General features: G+C 40.4%; 1 protein-coding gene across 2 annotated transcripts in view; it reads right to left on the bottom strand.

Annotated features, from left to right (window-relative positions):
* adka (adenosine kinase a) overlaps positions 1-27,163 on the bottom strand; it is a 131,778-nt gene that overhangs the window by 96,188 nt on the left and 8,427 nt on the right. For both annotated transcript variants that reach the window (XM_034302727.2, XM_034302728.2), the window contains exon 4: positions 4,375-4,453. In XM_034302727.2, coding sequence (XP_034158618.1) covers positions 4,375-4,453 — 79 coding nt within the window. The remainder of the gene's footprint in view (positions 1-4,374; positions 4,454-27,163) is intronic.

The following is a 27,163-nucleotide window of genomic DNA, read 5'->3' on the forward strand; positions in this document are numbered from 1 at the left end:
AACTGTGTTATTTAGCAAATAAAAACCCACAATTTGTTCATATGGTGAAGTTTTCTGTTAGGAGACATTTATTTAACATTTATAGAAGGAGTCTTGGGTGTCAGTGCTTTGTAACGATCAGTAGGTTTTCCGCCACAGGAAAGTCTTCGGACAGAAGGCCTTGCGCTTTCAGGTTTCTCGATAACATGAGAGTCTCTGTTTTTTGTCTTATTAACTTCAAGAAGCATGAAAGAGAGAGACTGTAAAGTGAATGACAGTTTATAGCTGCTACGACATAAGTGATAACATGTGAACAGGAACTAGCTTGTCTTATTCCACAACATTAAATGCAACTATAAGCCATTAAAAAGAATTGTGCTGTTCGTTAATAAATTTTGAATTGTAATTATTGGCAAATCGCTGAGGGATAAGAGGAATAACACACTTCAGGATATGCTGCTATTGGAAAATAATCCACACCACCACATCATGGATTATTTTTCTATAACAGCATGGTCAGTCGTGTGTGATTCCTCACTTGTTAAACTCTAAGCATTTAAAATACTTAACTATATAACACAAATTCAAACATACAACCCTTACATTCTGCTAATAAAAGGTTTAAGATGAAAAACATGAGAGAAATTCATACCAAAGCTATTATGTAGTTTTATTACATTTTTCAGCATGGGTGTAATACAGCGTTTCCCTTGGCGATGCCTAAGCACAAATTATTTCATCTGAAAAAAGTAGTACCATCTCTAAAAGGACCTCTAAAAGAATGTTCAGCTTAATTTCCAAATACTTGACTGCAGAATTTATGAAAGTGTTCTACAAAAAATGCGTTTTATGTGTTTCAAATAAACGTTTATTGACTGCGCTAACAAGTGCCCTTAGGAGAAAAGAACAGAAACCCATTAATCAGCAGCTCACTTTTAATGGAAGTCTGTGTCAAAATGTTGTTTGTGGCAATGGCACATATGTTACAGATAAAGATGAGGTTGAAACACTGGTGTACTCCTTTAAGGAAAAAAAAAATTCTAATAGAGAAATAAAGTGAACTTTCTTGAGACTGCTTCACAGATCTTCAGTGCTTTCTGGTACCAGGCATTAGTAGGCCTCCGCTTTCACACTCTCAACTGTTTGAAGGGCCCACTAGGGGTGTGTAGCGTGTGTGCACATGTAACAGAGCTGGTCGAAGGGTGCTTGGCAATTCACTGTCCACGCTTTGATGTTCAGGGCTCCAAAACAGTGCTTGCGTTCCCTTTGCTGCACTGCTTAAAGAGAATGGGAGAACGTTCCTCCTGGCAAGTGGGAGCCTTCATCTGCTCTGGCCCTCGAGGGCATGAGGGGGCAACGTCAGAATAAAACTACATCTCTCTCACACATGGACTCACCAATTCAGGTACATCAAAGGGCAATGCGGAAAGGTTTAAAGCTCTGCCATTAATAAAATTCAAATAAAATCCAAGGCTTTTCTGAAGTGAGTGCAGCAGGGAACAAGCGTGGGTTACAAGATGAAATGGTTTAAACCAGCAATTCATAACCCTGATCCTGAAGCACGTGTGTCTGGCATGTTCTGCTCCAACACATCTAATGCAACTAATCCGCTAATTATCAAGTCTCTCCTGAGTCGACGTGGGTGTGTTAAGGTAGCAATCACGCTAAAATTTCCAGGACAGGAGTACTCTCCTTTAAGATATTTGCATCCTGTGTGCCCCTCTGTAGAGTTCTTTAGAGCAGTACTTCTCAAGTGGGGTCCAGGAACACCCAGGGGGTCTGTGAAGCATAGCCAGAGGTTTTTTTTTTTTATTATTTATTTGATTAAGTTTTTATATGAATCGTGGTTTTTTTTTTGTTTTTTTTTTAAATATACACACTAGCCTTGTTATTTTATAGTTATTAATTCAACAGTGGGTTTAATACAAACCTCAATAACTCAAAACCAACCCAATGACAACATAATGCGTCGTCAGTGGAAAGCTCAGGAATAAAAGGTCTATCTATGGTGCCAATAAAAAAAAAAGGCGATATTGTACATCTTTAAATAATTAGTCTAATATTTGAATAGTTGGTTTACATTCATAAAATAAATTGGTGATGAGGGGGTTCGTGAAGTTTCTTGTAGGATAAAGAGGTCCTGGCTGCAAAAATGGCCTATCTTGAGCAGGTAGTGGGAGCAGAAAGCACCTCCTCTCTTGCCACCTGGTTTTGCCCCGAAGGCTTTGAGTGAACACCTCATCTTCACCCAGTGCTTTGATGTGTGCTCAGACAGGAGCCCATAACACTGAGTTTCAAAGCTCTCGTTTTCAACATCGACACACAGGTTGCGCTGCTCCTGGCTTTCTAGGTGCTGCAGAGTTCTCACACTCTTTCGCCTGATTAAACTGCTGCGTAACATCCTGTACCTTAGTGCAAACCTCTCAACCATTTTTTAATTTTTTCCCCATTTTCTCCCCAGTTTGGTCACTTGCCAATTCTCACCCACCAGCCAGTTCTCCACTATACTACATGGCCAAAAGTTTGTGGACACCTTACCATCACACCCATATGTGCTTTTTGAACAAGCCATTCCAGATTAAGTCCTTTTCCTGTTATAATATCCTCCACGCTTCCACTAGATGTTGGAGCGCTGTTTTTTGTTCGGATTTTGTTCATTCAGCCACAAGAGCATTAGTGCGGTCAGGCACTGGGTAAAGAGGCCTGGGGCGCAGTCAGCGTCCCAATTTATCCCAAAGGTGTTAAGTGGGGTTGAGTTCAGGGCTCTGTGCTGACCATTTGCATTCTTCCACTCCAACCTTGACAAACCATATCTTCATGAACCTTGTATTCTGCACAGGAGCACTGTCATGGTGGAACAGATTTGGGCCTCTTAGTTCCAGTAAAAGGAAATCTTAATGCTACAGCATACAAAGACATACTATACAATTGTGTGCTTCCAACTTTGTTTGGGAAAGGCCCACATATGGGTGTGATGGTTAGGCATCTAAATACTTTTGTCCATATAGTGCACAACGGCTACCATCCAGGGAGAGCGAAGGCTAACATGTGCTTCCTCCATGCTAGTCACACGGCAGTGTAACACACTGGAAATCTACCCTCTTCCACATACATGACCTCACAGACGCACATAATTAGCTAGTGTCGCTGTGATTGACAGGGTAGAGAGAGTATGCTATTCTTCCCGTAGTTAATTTTGCATCCTTTGCTGCCAGCCATGGATGGACGTGGCATTGACGTGGCATTGATAGGACTTTTGTTTTGTGCCACTCAGGAGCACAATGGTCAGCATTTTGACCAAAGCATTGCACTAATTAGCTTCAGTGACTGATACTGTGTCTGATGGGACAGGTACAATCACAAGCTCATTTAATCTAAATCCACTTAGGCAAATGAACACTGGAGCAAGAGCGGCTTAAATGAGGAATAGGTCCTGTCTGTCCTTTGACGAGCCCATGTCTGGTCATAATAAATGTGCTTAACAAGAGTAAAGATTCAAGCAATAAAGTAATGAAAGTGCAGTTGCATTCTCTGGCTAGTGCCCAAACAACGACCGTCTCATTTCAGGACGAGGCGTACATTGGGAGTAAATGGCTTTGAGTTGTAATTCATCACTGGATCTGGATCCGAGTCAGCGTCACAAGGATGCCAGTGAAACATTTCTCCTCAGCGATATTGAATGCTTGGCGTTAGAGAGAGCTAAGAAGAGCTCAGCGCACAGTTTATCACCCACCTGGAATAATGTGGATAGCAGGAGTGTTGGTCCCCTGTGTTAAAGAACGAAATCACAGCCAGCCCAGTGCTCAGAGTACCAGCTTAACCGTGCACACTCCTCTTCTTCTTCTTTGTGCTAGAACAGCACTGATGGGTCACCAGGGAAATGAAATCATTTCAGTCATTACTCTGAGAAAGCCTTTACATGGAGATGAACTTCATGCTGAATGAGCTCGGAGAGTTTTTAGGCTTCTGCAGTTAATGGGATGGCCTCGCTGAGGATTTAAATAGGTGACTTAACTACACCTTACACCTTAAAATCAATTTATCATGTACTAGTAGTAATACTCTAACAGCTCCCATCATTACATTCTCAGGAAGGGCTTTAGAAAGCTTCTATTTCAAAGTAAAAGGGCTGTCAGTAATCACTAACCACACATATTGCCTCAATAAGATAATCTCTGTAGATTGCCTCAGATAGTCTCTAGTCACCACAGTTAGATCAACATAGCTGTGGGCCCTGGAACTTGTGTTCTTCTTTTATTCGAGGAACTGTGGTGTGCCCAGACCGACTCTTAGATACGGTTCAACATAATGATGTAAGCACGGTGCTTTTACTGACATGTTTGGGTTGGAATGATGCACACTGGATGTACTTTTTATAAAGAATGAAAGACAAACCTGGGCAATTCTCACGGAGTTCTGGGTGGCACCGCCAGCATGGTACTCCACTTTAAACTTCTTGACTATATCTTCAAACCTGTGGCAAAGGAAGAAAGAAAATAATGACTTGATGAAAAAATAGCCAGCCAGTAAATTCTAACCACATTAGATTATTGCAAAAGATCAACAAAGATCAGTGTTTCATTTTTGCACACTGCCTGTCCAGAGCATCTCTGCAAAACCACAATATCAACCAGCGGAGAGACACTGAGAACAGGAAACCTCATACATTGTAAACAGGAAATAGAGGACTTGTAGCCTTGTGCCGGAGGGCAGCAAGCCATCTAAAAATGTGCATCTGTACTGTACTTCTGCACGTAGCGTGCACACATGCAGTAGTGAACAGCATGCTATCTGGGCATCATTTCAGGAAAAAAAATAATAATGATGACCTTGAGCCTGTGTTAAGATAGCTTTTCTGCAACATGCAAACAATACAATCATCAGGGGTGAGCTGAACTTTCAGCCACTTCTCTCACTGATTTGCACAATGAAAACAAATGCAAATGTTTGTCATTTTTGCACACCTAATTTACTGGCATTAAAAAATTTTGGGATAGCACTGCTAACATAAAACAGACATATACTGTAAAGACTACACAATAGTATATAAATATAAGGAATAGGAAAACTATGAAAAACTAAAAAGCTAAATGTATATAAATGTACACAAATGCACACATAAATAAAAGAAGCAGATTGTGCTTCCAGGATGGTTTTGTGCTGCCCATGGCTGTAAACAGTGGTTATTTGAGTTACTGAAGCCTTCCTGTTATCTTGAACCAGTCTGGCCATTCTCCTCTGACCTGTCTCATCAACAAGGCTTTTCCCACCTGCAGAACTGTTGCTAGAGACTGTTGCTAATGAAAATCCCAGGAGATCAGCAGTTTCTGAAATACTCAATCCAGCCTGTCTGGCACAAACAACCATGCCACAGCCACAGTCACATTTTTCACCATTCTGATGTTTGATGTGAACACTAACTAGAGCTCTTGATCTGTATCTAGATGATTTTATGCACTGAGCTGCTGCCACATCACAGGCTGATTGGATAAGTGCATGAAAGTGCAGGTGTATAGGTGTTCCTAATCTATAAAATGATAAATTTAAAGGAGGAAAACACAGGGGCCTGATGAAAGCAATCAGATGTTCGGTTCTATTAGTGCAGAGCTGCTTTAGCACAGAGAACAGGTCACCCCTGACTCGCAGCACTTCCTCCAGCAACACTGTCAGGGAGGAAAAGCTCATCAAGCAACACTTCAGAATGAGCCCGGGGTTTGGGGGGGGTTGTGGGAGGAGGAGCAGGAAGCGAGCCGCAGGGGGCCTGCTTTAGCGAGGAGAGATCGCACATAAGTACACGTTTAAGTACTTCCTTCAGCAACACCAATGCTGCACACTTGGCAACAAAAGGCTCGTGCTGGGGATGCTCGGCATGTCGGGGCTCCTCAAGACGGCGCTGTGCAGCTCGGTGCGCTCTGGACTTTGAAGCTTCTATAAACTGAGGAGGGACATCACAAAAATCACACGACTCTTCCTCGTATGGCTGTAGCTGACTGTTTCTGTGGGTTGAGGCAAAAGAAAACCTGGATATGAAGTGAAACATTAATGCAAACTCACTGCAAACACTGACTCGTGCACTGCATTAACAGAAGTGCTAGGTGATTGTAATTTAATTAACTGTTGGTGTGCAGGCGTTGAAGAGGCAAAGAGCGCCCCCATCTGAGGGACAATGCATACGCTCCACAAAGCGTGGGAACACACATACACCCACCCACACACTTCCTCAGCCCAACACAACAGCCAGTAGACCACAGCATATTGGACTGAAGCTACAGTCAAACCATAACCACACACTCACTCACTCACACACACGCACACACGCACACACGCACACACGCACACACGCACACACACGAAAGAACCTTTTGCAATTTGTACTGTGTTCAACTGGAGATTACATCTTACCCACATTAGCGTGACCCATCACTTCTGCTTGATAGCACACACACCCAAAGTGCCGCCCACACACTACAAAGTATGTACACCCTGTTGATTTTGAAGGCAGAAAGCACAAGTGTTTACTTACTAACTCATGTTGTGAGCAGTCCACTGCACAGCAGGAAATAAAAACATCACTGCTCAGTACTGATGTGGGTTTTATTAACTGTACAGTAGCATGACTAGAAGCAGCTGATGTGACTGCACTGGCAAGCGAAACAAACGGTGAGTCTGCAGGGAAATGCAGGCGCCATTCATCAATGGCCGCTGGCAAACAATCCTCAATCCGAACTGCCATTCTTAGCCCTTATTTCACTCCAAGTGTGAAAAACACAATCAATTACTAAAGAAAGCCATCCAGACTGGCAAAAATAAAAGTGGGCAGCAGTGCAGCGGTGGCAGGCGATCAGACAACAGAGACGTACACACAAGCCTATTGGATTAGAAGTCTATCTCAGCCTTGACTCATTAGGGATGACAAAACGGAAATGTGATTCCTCCACACTTTTCATGCTGAGAAACGAAAGGCTCCGGTGGGCAGCGAGAATTTATTAGAGATCAAGGATTGCATGTAACAGCTCGTAAATTCGGACAGCAAGACTGCATATGGACAGAGAGCGTAGCAGCATCAAAACGTTTAGTCCTAAATGAGCGTAGGGGCCGAGTTATGGGCTGAAAGAACACCAAGTGTTCTCTTAAGGAAAAAAAAAAAGAAAAAAAGAAAAAAAGAGGGCACAGTGAGGAATGTCAGTCTGCTCCCTTTGAAATGCCTCACCACAAATGTTACAAGGGTTGAAAAGAATGCACTTAAATGTCAGATTGATAAAAGAGGGGAATGTTTTCCGCATGTGCTTGTAGTTAGATATATTAAAGCAAGATGAGAATAGAGTGTCATTTCAGAATGGCAGAACAACCCCCCCTTTTTTTCCAGGCTCTGTTATTTATGATGATAATGACTTTTGTTTGCACACATGTAGATGCAGACTAGAAAAGTCATACCATTAAGTGTTCTTTTGTGTTCTCCATTAAAGTAGGTCAGGTCTGAATTATATCAGATGGCTCTTCTAAACCCAAAAAAAATCAGTTAATTAAAACCAGAATATCATGAACCAGTCCAATAATATTGTGTGCGCGTTTTTTTTTTTTTTTTTTTTTTTTTTTTTTGGTCAGTGGAACTGGCTAAATAAATAAGAAGGATAAGAAAACCAGGTCCACTCCAGTAACACTTAACGGATAGATCCTCTAATGAGAGAAGTAAACACCACTGTCCAACAGCTCCATGCCAGCAGACCCTCTGCACTAACCGCTAACCATGCTATAATCGCTCAATCATGAGTCAACTATTTAACCTGAGCTCCTTAAATCTTAATCAGACTTAATCAGTCCTAAGAGACCCTCAGCCAGTCCACATTTACACTGTTCCAGCTCCAAACACACCTTAGCCAGGTAACGGAGTACTGTGCTGCCCTTGATTACATGGTTCAGGTGGATCAGCAACTGGAACTAGAATAAACTGCTGTTTTGGCTTGGGATCTTGATATCAAGTATGAGACTGAGAGTGACTATTAAAAAGATGGCTGTGGAGAGAAAAGGAACAATGGATGTACATTGAGCTCAGTTCTATCCGGCAAAATGACTTAACCATGTAAACTTCACTACTGAGGGATACATTATTCTCTTGTGGTGTCTTTTTTATTCAGCAGGTTTTTGGTGGAATAATAATAAAAAAAAATAATAAAAAAAAACTCAGACAGACTTGGTTTTATATCTGCCAGTCAATCATCAGCCAGGATGAACGCAACACACCAGTCAATGTTCTATTTCTGTTCAGGACAGACATGAAGCCTCAGTATGGTAAAATGGAGGAGTTTTAGAAATTTTCAGCTGTTGATGTTCTCCATATGTTCCATGTGAGTAATAAAAAGTAAGTGTACTGAACAGGTACAGTACTATATTAGCTGATTTTACAATGTGTAAACATACAGGCACATTAGAAAGTCTTAAGCACAGCAGAAAATCTAATATTGTGGCTAACATCAGATAAGATTATCATTTAATATTACTGACTTTAGCGATGTGCTTAATAACCAGAACTTTCCATTGAAACTGGCGACTGAAGGTCAGCTAGCAGACGTATGCATGAAATGCGTCATTTAGGAACATCATCAGATTTTAAAAATTATCTTGTACTCTAGACCTTTCAAGAATCAATACTGAAAAATAAAATTTATTGAAAAGCATATATAATCATAATAGGCTCAAACAGGCTCAAAATATCTTTCCCTGCTGAGTTTATTACCAGTTCTTTAAAAAGATTAAGAGATTGCTTAATAAGAAACAGGTAGAACCTTATAAATCCAAACAGCATTTAAGTTTAGAGAATAATAAGGTTTTATCTGTCCAATGTTCAAAAATTGACTTTCGAATTTTCTCAGAATTGTGATAATCTAAATTTAAAGCAACCTTATACTATAGACGTTGCTGAGCTATAAAATGTAACTTATAGTTGTAGATGTACAGTACTTTAGAGTTTTGCTAGCTGGAATGACAAAACTTAATACTAAGGTCACTATACGGAAAATATATATTTTGAATTTAGGGAAAGAAAGAGTCTTTAAATAAATAAGAAAAAAAAGTCAAACATTACGGCAGCCTCTGTTTGGATTCACAATCCCTCTGTATGCACAGATTGATGGAACTGCTCTTAGCTGGTTGACACACCAAGCCCACATCAAATAAACAGTGGCAAACATGAGGGCAACTTAGAAACAGCTCCTGCTGCCTCACATCGCAAAAACTACAGCTGATTGCCAGCATGCACATACAGTCTGCTCCTGCGTGAACGGAAGCAACTCTCCATACCAAGAGATGGCAGTAGCCTGTATTCATAATCAAAATAAATCACGAAGACCAAGTGTCTCAAAAAAGATAAATAAATAAATTTAAAAAATCACTTATTACTGTACAGATTAGTCAAAACTGTACCAGTATCTAGCAGCGTACTATTTTGACATACCATTTAAGGCCCTATTATGCAGTTTGGGATGCAGCCAAACCAACTAGTCTAGGCAATGTTTCACAACACTGTGGAACTATTTAAATGGTCTGCTTGTCCCTTCAACTGGAAAATACAGCAAATGAGCTTTAAATCGAGAAATAATGAGTAGATAAGCAGAAGTTAAAAAATGAGGCACACACATGAGCGCATGTGTGCTTCATTGTCATTTGATTGCTTTTTCTCTTCAGCTGCATGGATTCTCTAGCCAAGAAGAGTACTTTTTTTTTCTCCTGATGCCAAATGAACACACTGGTACACAAGGGCTGAACAGAGCCTTAGAGCATGATTGATGCACTACTGCATAACTACAGGTGTCCAACGGCCATTAAAGCTTAATGCCGACATGGCCTGTACGCAAACAGTACAAAATGTTCGAAAAAGTTTAGAACAGAAATAAACTGGTTTTTTTTCCTGAGCAAAAGAATACATCATTTTGCTTCTTGCACTCAAGCCCTACTCATTTCTTAACCAGCAGGATCAGTGTTTTAGCCGATTCTGTATCATCATTCCTGGTCAGGGTTGAGGTAGATCCGGAGCCTATACCAGGAACACTGAGAGTAAGGCAGGAATTTTACCTGGATGGCTGCATCATACACACACATTCACAATTTGGGGCAATTAAGAGTCACCAATCTAACCACTGGCATGTTTTTTGCTTTTTTGGTTGGTGGGGCGAGGGGGGAATCCAGAGAAAACCCAGGCCGACACAACGAGAACATGTGAAACACCACACACAGTAACCCGAGCTCGGGATCGAATCAAAAACCCCGAAGCTGTGAGGCAGCGACGACACGCCACCACGTCGCCCCATACATGCACGCTGGCTTAATTTAATTGAATAGTAGCTTTACAGGGCTTTTATACCTAGCAGATGTGTTTGTATTATTAAAAAGGGCATGTTCAAGCAAACAAGAGGCTACTGAATTTAAAATTGCTTCAAAGCTGGATGAACATTTGCAGGTTGACTCATGCCAGAAATAAGATTAATAACTTTTTAGGACAAGAAATAATGAAGAGCTGCACATCATTCCGGGAAAGAATAACATCTGGCTACGCCCACTGAATTCCCACGAAAATGTCAAATTTCACAATGAATACATCTTTATATATAGCAAAAAGCTAAGTGTGTTGAATTACACTCTGTAAGAGCTGACCAAGTGGTGGATTAAGAAAGTTATGGGATTGTGATCACTGCTCATTTTATATTCTTAAATCAATTTGTTGACAAGCAAGACAGAGTAACCTTTACAACAGGTTGTGTATTGCATACCAAAAGGCTCTTCACATTTAATGAAGAAAGAAATAAATGATGCTACAACACAGGTCTTAAATAATACGTAGACTGAAAGAAAGCATGAGAGATGTGATTTTGTTCTAAAGACATCTGGAAGCCTTGAGGTAACACATAATTAATAGACTACTTCGGATACTTTTGGTTGTGGGGCACATTTAAAGAAAAAAAATTAGCTGAATTAACATATAATTAACAGAATTAATATTTTGTTTAAGAACAATTAAAAATGATTATGCTGCTAATTTCATTCTCGTTCCTAATAAAATTTGTTTTCGTTTATGTTCCATCGTAAAGCAGGTTTGGAACCCTGGTTCAAAGTGAACAGAGAAAACTTTAGATTAGACGAGTAATCCAACTTTCTGGCAAAATGTTTCATCCCCCTCAAAGTGTGCCCAGTATCTGACAATGTAATCCTTACCATTTGTCTCTGCAGAGAATAAGACGTTCATAATTTAATAGTAATACAGTCAAATGTGCGTCTGAGTGAAAGTTAAAAAGATCCATACTTTAAAAAAAGGTTTCAAAATACATGAACAAACAAATCTGTGGACAAACAAAGACATGTTAAAGCTTTGGAAGCGTGGGTTTGGGGGGGGGGGGGGGGGGGGGGGGGGTGTATTTACATCCGAGTTCCAAGAACACATCATTAAAAACTAAACACTTGACCAAGTTTACTCAGGAGGGCATTCTGCCCACATTTACAGCCTTGAAGCTGTAGCTCACTACACAATGCCAGCAAGCTCTACGCTACCAAAGGAAAAAAAGAAATGTGGTGGGGCACAAACAAATCCAATTCAAATCAGACAGGCCTATTTGAAAATCCTGCGTGAGAGAGAGAAATATTCCCACATGTGTGTTTAACATGTCAGGTGAAGTGACAGCTGTCAGACAGTCAGAAGTACATTTCATCTTGTCCAATCATGACTGCGCTGAGCTCCACAGGGGTCGAAAGTACGTCTTTACAGTTCTGGGATTTCCTCTAAAGATTTACATTGCATCTGTTAGAGCTATTGACATATAACCATGACCTCCAAAAGAACTGACTTGTTGTCTCATCGGAGATAGTGGAATTACTTGATTCGCCGTCAAGAAAAGAACAACCTCTGAAATATGGTAGAGGCGGCATCATCAGAGAGCAGGAGTACGGTTGTATCTGCACACACTACACAAAGACTAAAATAGACTTTAAGCCCCTGAAGGGTGGTCAAGAGAAATGTGGATAAATGTTGTGCTTCCAGACGTGTCGTCTGAGTTACGGAGTCAAATAGATGGGTTTGTTTATTTGGAAATGCACATACCAGGTGGCAAGAGCACAAGAAGTTATTAATGTAGCTGTCATGTAAACTCCACATAAACATGGGAACTAAGAGGAAATGTACAATTTACAAGCATCTCCTCAGTCGAGATCTACAAAGCAGCCATTCATCGGCCAAGGTCTACGCTTTTAATAGAAACAAGGTGGTCTGGGGGGCGCACGTCATCGTTAGCCTGTTAATAAACAAGTGAATTACACAGACCTGCTATAAATCTATGTCAGGATTTAGATTTAACACTGGATGTGTATGTTAAATATTTGAAAAGACAACTTTTTAAAATGAAAAAAAAAAAAAAAAGATTTTGTTCTGTGGTTTCACTGCAGTGCCATTAAAAGGCATTAAAAGGCAAAAACAAAGAGTACAAAAAAACAAAAAAAACAAAAAAAAACAAATTTCAGCACAGCAGTCGTAGGCTGGCAAGTTTAGCACGGAGAAAACAAAAGTGCATGCCATAAATCAGAGGGAGGTAAGAAGCTGGCGGAGGTGCCAGGCTGAGCCCGGTGCTGTGGGACACAACAGAGCACAGACCAGAGAGTAGAGCTGCTGTTACTGTTGGCGCTGCTGCTGTTGCCGCCTGAGCTGCGGCCTTCTTCCCCCCCCCCAACATGAGTCATTAACAGGCAGGCAGAACCGAGTGTCCCAGCTTTAAATGCCAGTCTCTAAAAATAAACCTGCAAACTGCAGGCCCGACTAACGTCTCTCCATCACTATTCCCTTTTCCTGGCCCAAGTGCCAGCCTTCACATCAACCTGCACAAAGCACTTTCCACTGGAGGGAGGCCTCTGCTCAGTGATAATCGCAATGCTGCTGGAACTTTCCACCACTCTTTCTTTCCCACACACACACACACACACACACACACACACACACACACACACACACACACACACACACACAGCCTCTTTGTCTTTTGGTTGCTTAACACCTCCAGTCTCAGGTTTTCAGCTTAAGTCAAATCACTATTTGAGTGATTGAAAGAAAGCTACTTTCCACAAAAATGTAGGGAGATGAAAAAAACTTGGTAGCTTATTATACATCACACCCTCCTAAGTATGTGTAGAACACTTCATCAAACTGCCTACATATACATGATTACCCCTTTGCCCTGAATGCTCTCTGATCTTCTACTTACATTCACGTGCATTTATTTCTGTGTCTAATAGAGCAATCAAGAACAGCTGAGCCTCAAGCACCAAATGTGGTGGAGAGAAAGGAACGCAGCCCTGACGTAGGAAAAGCAAACAAGGAGGATGGAAAAAAAAATAGGGAGGAGAATGCAGAGGTGAGAGGCAAGAGACAAGCACACCAAGTGCTCTCCCTCCAAATCAAGTTATAAAAGGCATGAAACGGCAGCATTAAGCTGGGCCTGGCCAAGAATGTTGCCGTCACATTGGACACAGACACACTGCTCTCTCTTTATGTCTGAATCAGTCAGGGACAGACTGAGTGTCTGCAGCCTACACGCGCGTTGTTCGTACCCATGGGGCCCAAGTTCACCACACGGATGGAGGAGACGTGGAGAGCGGGTTAATAAAGCTCACTGGGACACCTGCTCCCAGTCGTCTACACAGAGAATCTGTGGAGCCGCAGTGTGCATTTCACACAAGGGGGACCCCAATGGGTTAGAATCTCTCTCTCTCACACACACACACACATACACACACACACAGGATTTGGTCTTGAATAACTGCTTTTCAGCACCTAAGAGCGCAGGGGGCCCCGTTCTCAGAGGGCTTAAGGAGTCCCTGCCCAAAAGCAGCAGCTGCCTCAGGACCTCTTCCCCTCGTGGAGACCCAGGGGATCATGTGGCTCCGCTACAATCGAGAGCTCTTTTAACCATTTAATCATTTAGCACAGAGAACACACACGCAAATCCGCCCTCTTCTCCACAGCTGTCCCGGCATATCCACCAGCCAGAAAAGCAGAGGAGATCATTATCCGTCCTGAAGCATGCTTAGACGCAAATGATGCTTCCACATCCCACACACTGATCCCACAGGATGGCACACAAAGGAAGTCACGACTTAAGGACATTACATGCTGTCCACCAGGGACTCGGCTTACTGTAAAATACCACGTCCTTACAATAGGAGGGTTTTGATTTGAAGACCTCACAGGAATTACGTAAAGATGATTTTCAGAATTTCTGTCATTTTTTAATTTAGAGATACAAAAAAACACTTCCAAGATTTATTCATTCATTTTTTCCTTTTGCATTTCCTATTGGGGGTGGAGAGGGTTTCGCAGTGGTAACAAGATGAGGTCACCAGTCGAGACTTCTCCAACCCCAAGCCACAGATTCCAGCTCCTCCTAGGGGATCCCCTGATGTTTCCTCCCAAGCCAACTGTGAGATATAAGCTCTCCAGCATGTCCTGGGTATGCCCCGGGGTCTCTGTCCACTAAGACATGCTTGATGCATGTCTAGCAGGAGCCGGACTAGACAATTGCAATGGAAGCTTAGATCGACAATTCATTCATTCATCTTCCTGGTCAGGGCCGAGCTAGATCCAAAGCCTATCCTGGAGATAATGGGTGCAAGGCAGGAGTACACTCTCTTTCTCTCCAAGAAGATCCGGGTTCAGTTCAACATCTTCTCGATCTCTGCAACTTACTGCTGGCTGGTCTTCCTGCTTCTGCTATTAAATCCTTGTAACTCATCCAGAATCATCTTCAAAGTTCATCCAGGTCACTCCACAGCTGTGCTTCAACCACCAGCTTCCTGTAGGTGGCGTCATTTGATTTAAAGCCATGATAAAAAAAAAAAAAAAAAAAAAAAAAAAAAAAAAGAAACCCACCAGAGAATCTCGGCTCATACCTCAAGCGCTTTGAGCCACAAATACAGCTGAATTTGACCTGCCACACTTCTAGACACGACAAGGACAAGCATCAAAACTATTCCCTGCACTGGCACCCTGGTGGTGGAATGAACTTTCCCTCGCTGTCTAGTCCTCAAAGACAGACTAAACACACAAATATTCCATGAAAACATGAATGAATGCTAATCATATGTATCAGAAGTAACTCCTTCCTACTGTTTGCCTAATCTTGTTGTATCTTTAGACTTTATCTTTAGGGCAGCCTGCACTACGATAAAGATTTGTTTTCTACCTAGACAATCAACCACTTCTGGTTAAGAGTGTCTGCCAAATGCCATAAATGTAAACCAGTAAGCGCGTCTGACAGGGTTTCCAACTCAATCGCACCCAATAACCATCATAAAAACTTCAATATTCCGAGAGGAAATAATTTAAAAATGCTTGTAAATGTAGCTGTGAAGCTCCACCTAAGTGGAGGTCTAATGCCAACACTTCAGAAGTGAGTCTTCCATTTGATTGGCACTGAATGCAACATTTAGACAAACGGTAAACAGAAGCACTGGGACCAGCTCAAACAATGCAGGATGACACCGAATTAAATAGAGGCCGTCAATCCCTGCTTCAACAGAGTCATCTGGTGAAGAGAGACTGCCAAACTGTGAGGAATTAGCGGCCTGATCAATGGCGTCTCTCCTGGGTGGAGTTGGCTAAACCTTCTGCTGGACAGAAGAAATGATGGGCGAGACACAGCCAGGATAGAGAGGGAGGCTTTTTTTTTTTTTTTTTTTTTTAAAGGAATGGTGGGCGATAAATATTGTTGTTTATCCCCTCCTAATTAAATTGTTCAGTAATTTCTTCACACAAAGAGAACACAGTTTATCTGTTTGAAATCAATAGCCCATTTCACGGCGAGGCACGTCCTGGCTAGACAATGGCGCCATTACTTATTCTGCTCGCTGAGCTTCCACTGCGCTGCTCTCCCAAGGTTGAATCTGTTATCTTTTCTTGTTTAAGGAGAAAGAGAGGGGAAAAGTCAATAATAATTCCTCGTTCCTAAATGGATGGATTTGACTGCCAGGGGAGAGCTTTTGAAAAGCATCGCCTCAGCCTTCTCAATGCCTCTTAAGTAAATGTCTGCTGAGCCACTCACACACAAATAAGATCATTAAAAGCACTGATTACCTTTGAGTCTACGCCACTCGTCTTTAAAATATTCTTTACTCCGATGAGTGGAAAGCCAATTTAAATTGAGATGTTAAAATGAGCTGAGTGAGATGTGCCTCTGCCGAAGCAGCGCGCCAAAACAATTCGGAGGCAGCGCGATGACTGATTACTCTGCTGCTTATTTGTTTTGAAACAATTACTGGTAATCATATTGATGTTTATGCACGGTGCCCTTTCTGAGAACTAAAACTCGGCTTTGTAATTACATCACTGGAATCTAATCAAGAGGAGATAAACCTTCACCTATGCTAACAACATATTAAAATGCAAATCAGCGCTGGTGTAGACATGGGCACGCTCCGAGGCCTAATTATCCCGTGATGTCACACGTACGGCCCATGTGCTCTGTTTCCTTGGTAATCTGTCATCCCGAATCCAGTCATTAGCTTTGCTAATATTAACAAAGAAATGTACAAATAAGCTGGTTTGGAAGGGTAGCACAGGTGTAGAGGAGCTGCTTCAGAGATGATATCTGCCACCACAGAGACACTGTCTTACCCTGAAGCCAACAGAGTCTCCATTATCAGTCCCAGATCTGGCTGAACACACACACAGATCTTTATCGTGTTGTAATCCTGGTGCAAGAGTCATATCACAGTTCGCTCTGATCCTCTGATACACACACAGTGCCCTGAAGGTTAGGTCAACATGGTCTGATCTTTTCCTAGGTCAAAGAGCCACGTCATGCTACTTTGTACCTTCTCTCACACAAAATATATAGACCATTCAGAGGTCTATGTACATCTCCTAATCCTGCTAGAGGGTTGTGAGACACAGAGAGACAAAGAGAGACAAAGAGAGACAAATGAGACAAGACTCTGGTGTGCTCTTCAAAGCCGAACATAAAGACAAAGCCCTTTGGCTCACCTCCTCAGGGAGACGCACAGGGATGATCTAGTGATCTATGATGGTCAGTGTAAATAATTCACATCCACACAGACAATGCCACGTGGCCAAACATGAACCCTGAACATGACAAGATCTGACAGCTTCTCCTACCACCATAAGAAAAGTTCATCATGTCTGGTACTATGGAAAGAAAAAAAAAAGAAAAAAAGAAAAAAAAAGGGGGGGGCAACAGGGGGAAATAGTAGTCAATTTTCCAGACTGCATTAAAAAAAAAAAAAAAAACAAATATGTGATGATTCCGCTGTCATGCTGTTTACTGTGTACACTACGTAACTGCAGTTTAGACAGCCCGACACAAATTCTTGATAGTTTCATGTTCTTTCAACATTACTTTTGGCATGTGGTTGGTTATTTGAAGTGAGTGTAACAAAATTCACACTGTGGAAAAGAACATAAATGTGAATCTCAACTCCCACATTTGTAAAAAATAAATAAATAAATAAAATGCATTCATGATCCAGTGTGTCAAGATCATGTGTTGATGTAAAAAAATGAAAGAAAAAAAAAACCTGATGAGACAACGATCTCAATCATGCCAGCATATTTTAAATACATTTAAAACATCATCAAAAGTACTATGTATTTAAAGCCATTCAAAGAGTACTGCATACAGCAAAATATTTTCCATGTGGTGTTTGGCCACTGGCTCCTTCACACCAAGGGTCAGAATTCACAAAGTCTGATGCTCCCCCTGCTGGAGGAAACACAAGACAGTTGAGGCAAAACTGCAGGAAGACCTGGAAAGCAATGTAGCACATTTGTCCCTGCTCAGGATGAAGCACTGAGGGGACTGTGTGTCTTCAGCAGCAGGTCTGAAGTCAGTTTTACAGGCTGGATCAACTGACAGAACTGGGGATATCAAGGCTGATCCAAGGACATCTGTACACTGCCTCAAAGCGAGACAGTTTATTATACAGAGTCATGAATTCAATATGAAATGTCCCAGACTTGTAACGAGTGCATGGAGCAGAACCAGCCCTACACCATCAGTGTAGCATTTAGCACTGAGAGGAAAACAGACGGCCTGGCCCTGCTCCATCTAGGCCAGCAGCTTAGCAATTATGAACATACATCTTGCATAGGAGGACAAACAGACTTTAAAAAGGAGCAAATTCTAATAACACGCAGGCCTTAGCCTGGGACTATCACAGTACCTAATTTACAGGAGAGATTTGACTGCGGGCCACCTAATGTGCCTAAGTGACGAGAGATCGACGTCTCCGCCAGAGAGGTGAGAGGGCAGAGAGCAGCGGAAAGTCCCATCACGGCCATAAAATCTAATGTTGCGTTTTCTGTGCAGAGCTGCAGAACACACTCTGAGGCTGAGGGGGGATAGGGAGTGGGTACAGGCTTTCCTGGCAACCAGGTTAGCGCAGCTATAATTCACAGCACATAAATCCAAACAGTCATAACAGTGAGCCGGCGGGATGATGATGGAGCCTCTCCTCCACTGCCGAGAGACTAAGGGGACTGGGAGAGGGGTCAGCATTCGGACAGTGAAGCATTAGGGGAAATCAGTCGGAGGGAGGACAGGAGGCCCTAGAGCTAATGGGAAATGAATCAGGAGGCAGAGAAGGAGCCGCCAGGGACCATCGATCCTGGGCAGGAGTGGTAGCAAAGGGAATTCAGACTGGCCACGAGATTCATGTTAGCTACAAATGCCAGGTCTGTACACACACTTCTAGCCTCACTCCCACAGAATCTAAACCTGCTGTGTGATCAGCACTGGGATGTCGAGCCAACCTTTGACCTTATGTTATGATAAGAAGGAGCTATAAGTGCACTTCTGGGAGCTAAACCCCCAAATCTGGGAAAAGGCCAAACAGGTGGACGTGCACACAAACCAAAATATGCAAACACATGCCTCAGTGAGGCATGCAATATTTTTCATTCTGATAAATTTCATGTGTGTCAAGAATGACATGCAGGTGATTAATTGCTGGACTCTCATAGCTAAGCATCCTTGCTATTTTTTTTTTAATGCTGGCAAATCTTTTCTAGTCAGAAAATCGCTGAGTAAATGTTCATATTGCAAGACAGCATTATATGCGCAGGTTTGTCCCCTCAAACGTACCACTTTTCCCCCTCAATCCCAAACACACCTGCACTTCAGACTGCAGCATGCCGAGGCTCATTTTTCCACCCTCTCACAAATACAGAACAGCACACTCATCAGAAGCAGCTCCATCTGAGCCACAGGAAACAGACACACACACACACACACACACACACAGACAGTCTCAGGGGAGAAGGACATAGGCTGCACAGCAGTGAAGGGAGAGCTACTGCAGCCTATTATCACCTCAACTGTTTCATAATTTCTTCACTTTTATGATGCCAATGCATGGTGGATTTTGTGCTTGCAACACTATTCTCCAGGGGAAAGGGTTGAATATGACTGACAAACTGGTTTTTTTTTTTGGCCACAGATTCAAATTCTAGCTCTACTTGCACAAATGTTTGAAAAAAATTATTAGAGTAGTGAAGTTTAATGAGCTTAAACTGCCATCTGCTGGACAGCAGATATATTGCAACAGAACTCTGATCATAATGACAAGCTTGGTTTATGATCCTCACTTCTATAAAGCGCAACAAAAAAAAACCCTATATTCCTGTTGCCACACCCTGTTCACGAAGCTGTGTTTGTGTTAACAGCTGCTGGACATGGCGACGTAATCGCAGGCAAGTCAACCACAGAAAAGACCCTCTGCGACAGAGTAGTTGCTTGACCGGCAGAATAGAGAGGACATTGTTCCATTTCATTCAAAGGTTCAGTAGTACACATTTGCTGTTGGTTGTTTGGAATTGACACACAATTGGTTACTGGCTTCTGACTTGTTATTCGAGTCACTTTACTGGGTTGCAAACTGCACACAATGCTGTCGCTCTTTGAGCCCTGTACATTATAATCCAATACATACACAGGGATTTTTTAATCTCGTTTTATTTTTGCACATGCAAGCATGTTCATGACTGAAAAGATTTTACATCTCAGACTGAAATAATACAGATTTTCTTGTCCATCAAATTACACAACTTGTATGCAAATGTATTTTTACAAAGCTCACTCAGTGAATTAAGAATCCAGGATTTTGTCCTCTGGGGGGAAAAAATCATTAGTTTAAAGAACACACCAGTGAAATTATTGAAAAGATAAAACCTTTATCTTTTAATCATGTCTGAGTCGAGACATAGGTGATGTGCTTTCACTACGGTATCTCCTTAGCCATTTTATTTGATATAAATCATGTATTGTGACCATATACCTATTTGCTTATTTGATGGACAAGCTATCAAAACAACACCAGGCTCAAACATCCCACATGAACATGCTTTGCATGTTTCACTGGTGTACTCTTTAAACTTATGATATTTTTTTCCAGAGTTAAAAATCCCAGATGTTTAATTGACTAGGTGAGCTTTGTAAAATATACATTGCATACAAGTTGTGTAATTTGATGGACACAAAAATCTCTGCTATGACAGATGTTAAACATAAAGCTGCTGTGTGGAAACCTGAGCTCTGAGTAAAAAAATGCATTTGAAAATATGCAGTATCAGGTGGGTCCAATATCAATGTTTTCTCATCCTCTAACTTCTTAACGAAAAAATTGGTTAAAAAAAAAAAAAAAAAAAAAAAAAAAAAAAAAAAAAATTAACATTCTTGACCTATCACTCACCATGTTCAGGGATCAGTGATATATTTACTGTTTGTTTCCTGTGAAAAATCATGCTGTTTGGGTGACAGACACCTTCATACCAAGTCTCATGGATTTTTTTCACCATCTGATAAACGTATAAAATGTATGTTTTGCTGTGCAAGGGCCTTAACTTTACGAAACACGTTAATGAATAAATCTTTTCTGCAGACTTTTGTTCTCGAAGAAACAAGAGGAGCTGAAAATCTTAGTGGAGCTAATACAGTGATAAGCAACATGCAACACCTAGATGTTAATGTGTCACTATATATATATATATATATATATATATATATATATATATATATATATATATATATATATATATATATATATATATATATATACATATATATACATATATATATACACACACACATACATACATAAAGTATCCCACTCCCTCTTCAGCATCAAAGATATTTATCTTAAGAAGATTTGTTGGTGGCTTAAAGTCACAATGGAGAGAAAAACCAGCCCTGATGTCCAGCTTTATCACGATCCAACACAGGGAAGCACTGTTCTGTCATTACTCAGATTCAAGTTCAGACAGAAACACAACTTGAAACATAGCTGAGCAGGGAATTCTGCCTTCCATCAAAAATCATAACACTTATTCTTCATGGGCGTTTGCCAACACACACAGCGAGTGAACAATGTTCAGGACTCGGCTCAGATAAGCGCGTAGCAGCCACATGCACAGATTAAGTTATGGAATTTGTGGGAGATATGTTTAGTCACAGATTGTGTGTGTCAAATAAATTGTATTTTTTTCTTTTCTTTTCCAACCACAAAAGAAGGCTCTGTTGCACATTAGAGTGGAATATTCCTTACACAGGATGAGTCACTGTAGCTTTCAGACATGCTGCATGGTGTGGCTGAACACACCCAGAGCCATGAGCTGAACACTGATTATCAGTACACATACTGAACTAAAACACTGCTGGGATTCACTGAAAAACAGGCAGCGTGTCAGCTGTGTAAACCAGCTCAGATCAGGAGGCCCTGGCCTGCGCTAACCTTCTCCAACTCCCATTACCAATACAACAAAAACAATCCTGCAGTTACATTCATCCTGAAGTAAACTCAACTCCTGAATCCTCATGATATATTCAGATCCAGAACAGTACTGAAAACATAAACTGTTTCATGCTCTTATTTCTAAAACCAATACTTTTTTTTTTTTTTACTCTTTCACTTTATATACTCAGGCTAAAAAAAAAAACAAAACTATCACTTATTGAAATGCTAGCCTGTTTGGAAAAACTTACTCATAAGAGTTTTTTCTGTTTATTTTCAGAATTTATTTCTATTTTAACTGTTAAATCTAAAAATTAAAACTATAAAAGAAAAAATAGTATTAGGTACTGACCAAAAAAAGCATTGAACAAAGCGTTACAGTTGAATCTTGCAAACTCTTGTCATCATCGCAACCAGTTTCACAGGTTTGTTTGGTTTTTTTTTTGTTTGTTTGTTTTTTTGCATCATAGGGATCAACTTCACACTTTATTTGTTGTCTTAAATAACTTACAAATATTCTACCATTTGAGATTTAGTTAGTATAACTTAATTTAAATAATAAATTTTTAAAAAATCTTGCTCGGTTTGGGAAAAGCCCAAATCCATCAGATGCACAGCTTAGTGTCTTTTTATGTACATACACTTTGAGTAGAAAGAGGAATGCAGTCATAATAAATAATTTCATACACTGGCATCACAAATGATACAAAATGGAACTCAGAAAAGGCAAAAGAATTAAATGCCACTGCCTTTAACACACACACACACACACACACACACACACACACACACACACACACACACAGTATACAATAGCCACACTGACCCACACTGTGTCCATCTCACACAAAATATTTTTGACCATTCTATTCTTCTATATGCAGCATGATGTATTAATTGAGAGCTAATTTATTAATTTGTCATACTTTCGTCCACGTCACACATTTAAACCTTAATTCAAAAGAGCTTCAAACTAAATGTGGATAATTTTGGCATAAGGAGACAGTTACTCAAAGATCAGTTCTGGGCAACTTTCATGCTCTGTAAATGTACCTGTAAATTTATCAGGAGAGTAAAGTATCAAGCTACTCTTGTCCTTACTTCATTCACTCTGTTTCTCTTTTCACACAAATAGAAAGCAAATCATCTTTTACTCCTTTCCCAAACTAAACATTCTATTCTGTGTCAACTGAAGCATGAAAGAGAGCTCATGATGCATTCGAGTCTTTCCTGCTATGGCACGGACTTGTCTAGACAGTTCCAGCATGTGGGTTTTAATCAAGACTACGCCAGAGAGCGCAGGAACTAAAGACACTGAACTGCATGAAAAGTTCTTTTTTAGTTAGCTAAAGTGATGTGTAAACCGCTTCCATTAAAATTGCTGGATGTAGGATTTGGGGATTCAACCCACTGCACAGATTAATCTTATTGATGAGAGACACAACTCAAAAACCATTCAAGGGTGTGTCTCAAACTGCACACTACACATTAAATAGTGTGACTAAATAGTAACCGGCACTATCAAGCTAGCTAGCATCAGGCTAAATATTATATTGTGTAAACCAGTAGCCAAGGTTGCTAACATCAGGCTAACTATTATATTAGGCTATAGAACTAAGCAAATTAGCCTGATCATGCTGATAACATCCCATCCATTCTCAGAAATTTTGGACTGAAGGTTAAGATTAGTACATAGACCTAGTTTATAATTCACAAGTATGATAGTTAATAAATGTCAATGTACAGTTTAAAAAGCCTAAATAAATGGCATAAACTGTAAATAAATACCATATACTATAGGATAGGAGGGTTTTGTTCCTTATTTTTCCTAGAACAGAGGAAACACCTAACTTTTTCTACTTAACCAAAACTAAAAAGTTCTTGAGTACTTGCTGTTTGTGGAGATGAACTTACTGAAGCCGGTGATTGTAGGCTAGCTGGATAACCTTTAGCGAGCTAATAGATAGGGTGTAGAACAACACACACATGCAGGCTTGCTTCCAGTATATATTTTTTATTAGCCAGTCTCTGTGCTAAACTCAGTTCTCAGTGTATTTCATCTTCTAATTTGTGTTTTCTGGCATGTCTTTTAAGCTAATTACTTAACGTCAGCTATGTTTTTTTCGAAGGTTGGGGCCTGATGCCATATGATGTATGCAGCCAAAACCATTCGAGGACATTTTTTCCTCTGCTAATTCAATGACACTTTCCATTTTACAAAAAAGAAGTGCACAGTTTTAAAATGCAGCATGTCTGGTCAAGGAGGTCACTATTATCTATATTTGCTGAGTAAAGCTTTGGTCAAAAGTCTGATATTAAAGTAAAGCTAACATTATAGACCTTGTGTGGATGATGGCCTGTATGAATCTGACCAACACACCTTTTTTTAAATAAAAGAGCAGAGGAGAGCAGATCTGCAGCAGTTTTAAAGACCATAACGAGGAGGTTGGATACACGTTTCTGACCAGGAACTGGCTGTACTGAACTTTCTGTCTTGAGCGCCATCAGGCTGTGACGATGTGTGGATCCAGTACGATGACACTGTAGAGCTGACTTAGAGAAAGTGTGACTACATTAGACATTCTTGTAGAAAGGATTGTATAAACTAGTAGAAATGGCAATCTTCTCTAGAATGAGTAATTTATAAATCAGCCAAGATCCCACGCTGTCGTAAAAGCCAGAAAGTTCGTCGAGGGTGTGACCTGAATGATTCCAATCGTACAACAAATGAACGTGTCTGAATGTCACTCACTACAGTAGCTGAGGCAGTAGAGGATGGCGCCTCAGCATCCTTCACCCACTGAAACAGCACAATGTTTTAGCCTCAGTTGACATTTACAGATCATTTCCATTTTTCTAATCTAATCCTATTCATTTTAATTCATTTTAAAGAATACTTAAAATGCTAGCACAGAAACAAGTCAACATGGATTCTAAAAAATACGGATATAGATAACGAACTTCACCATAATAAAAGTGACAAAATAAGTACTAGTAAACATATAACAAAGATATCCACCTACATGGGAGTGGCCATATTCAGCATAGCAACATGCTGATAATTACTTCTATAATAATTTTACATGTACACTGTAGTTGTGGACGCTTCAAAATATCGATCCTCTAGGTTCAATCCAGCTCAGCTCAGCAAATTCTCCAATTCTCCATTTTATTCTAAAGTATCAGTGCTCAATTTGGTTACCTTTCCTGCTCAGGTTCCCCGCAAGCCAAGCCAGGACATATGAGGGCGCTAAAAATTGTGCAGATCATCAACTGATCAGTCACATAGACTTCCTGATTAATGAATCTCTTCAAAAGACCTCATTAAGGCAAAAAGCCCAACATGTTAATGCTTCAGATAATTTATTTATTTACACAGTGACACTATTTTAGCTTGATGTTACACATCTTCCCTGTGATTCAAGTAAAATCTGAACTTTTCCAGGTAGAGCCAATCCCAAATAGCATCCTATCCTAGCCACTTTCTTTGTGCAGAGGATATAACATAATGGAGCTGAATGCCAACCTACTGCCCTCATGAATACTGTGTCGAAGGACATTTGTGATTCAGCCACAGAAAATGCACAACTGCTTGTACTGTTTTTTAACATCAGATAAGCTTTGTACACAAACACCTCTGTATTTCCACTAAAGATTAGATGGCTGTGTTTGGCTGCATGGGCAGACATTATATTCAAGTTTCAGACTTTAATTTATCAGACAATACATGCCTGGTGTCATTTATTTAAGCTTAAGTACTATTTCACTGCTTGCGCTCATCAAGTCACCACCTTATATATTCACTCCACTTTATATATTCACAGGTATAGTTATGTGATGGGAAAGCCACACACACACACACACACACACACACACACACACACACACACACACACACTTGTTCCTGAGTCATGCTGAGTTGCACTGTGGCCTGTATCCACAGAGGTTGCATAACCTTTTTAAAAGGTTCCTGTGTAAGTAACATGTAGATTTTAATAATGTAATATAATGCAATAACGTAATACAGTACTATAAAATGGCAGGATTGGGCTTTGAACATTGGGCTTTCACCCAGTCGGTGCCACTTCCTTCCCCATGCCGTATCACACTGACATGAGCTCCTGTTCTTTAGAAATTCTGGAAAGGCTCATTTCATTGGTCACAATCCTTTAGTCAGGCTAAACCTTATAAATAGTGTCTCAGGAATTCTGTTTGTCTCTCTTTTCCCTTCCTGCCTTTTGCCTTTAGGTAAGGAAACACTCCCTCACCTCGCTCACAATTCCTCTACAATAAAATACTCAAACATGTCTCAAGTCAGAGCTTTACTCCATGCATCAGTTCCTACTCTGCAGAAAGATCTATAACTAAAAATCTTGAGAGAAAAAAAACATTCCTGAGTTCCTGTAACAGTTCCATGGAGTTTGAATTCGACCTGTGAACTGTAATGAATATTTTAAGCTTTCCAGGGTGGCTTAGAGTGTCAGAAAACTACGTTATAACGAAAAACATTTCTTATTTTTCTTCTTCTTCTTTTTAAATTGGCTTAACAACAGAATTTGCATTCAGTGCAAGTGTTAGATCGTAAATCTCATTCAAAATGGAGCTTAAAAATTTAAACACTGACCAACAAGATCTGCAAAAGAACAAACATTACAACAAACAAGGAAATAGCTTCACAATGGCCTGTTTTAACATGACACTCGCCACTGTTATATGCTGCTTATGTAATGCTTGTGCAAGCAAATTATAAAAAATAAGGGTTACTAATGTTTAAGAATAAGTCCAGTGCCTTCATTCACAATAGGACACTTCAACTATAGCCCCATAACTAGAAAAAAGTTAAACTTTTAAAGATTTAAAGCAGCCTTACACAAAAGCTGGAGATCCTGGATGCACAAACTCTATCCTCCTTCATGGAACGAACCGCCATGCAAGAGATAGTTTCGCTATTTTAACCTAAAATATCTAAGCTTGATTTCAAATTAATAAGCATCTCATGACCCTCTCAACTTTAAATGATATGAAATCATATTAAAATCATATGAAATGACTTTATGAAAGCCCTTTGGGTCAAACCTTAATTACTAGTGTATTCACACCATATTTAGCACCTTTGTTCTTGTGCTATTCATAACATTTATCCATTTAAATTTATTCAGTTAATTATACAGTATATCAGCAGCTCGTTATACTGATTATTAACATTCCCTAACCAGCTAGTTGTGTTTAAACTCTAACATCAGCTAGCTCATTAGATTTGGGAATATAACGTTAGCTAGCTTGTGACAGAGATTTACATTTACAGCTAGCTCACTCGCATATAGTACTGCAGGACATTTGCAAACTATTGTTTCCAATAGTTAGAACTGAAATAGTTTCAGTTCCACCAGTCGAACAGCCACATCTATTTCTT

This window comes from Pangasianodon hypophthalmus, chromosome 3 (genome assembly GCF_027358585.1).
Source record: "Pangasianodon hypophthalmus isolate fPanHyp1 chromosome 3, fPanHyp1.pri, whole genome shotgun sequence".
Taxonomy (NCBI): Eukaryota; Metazoa; Chordata; class Actinopteri; order Siluriformes; family Pangasiidae; genus Pangasianodon; species Pangasianodon hypophthalmus.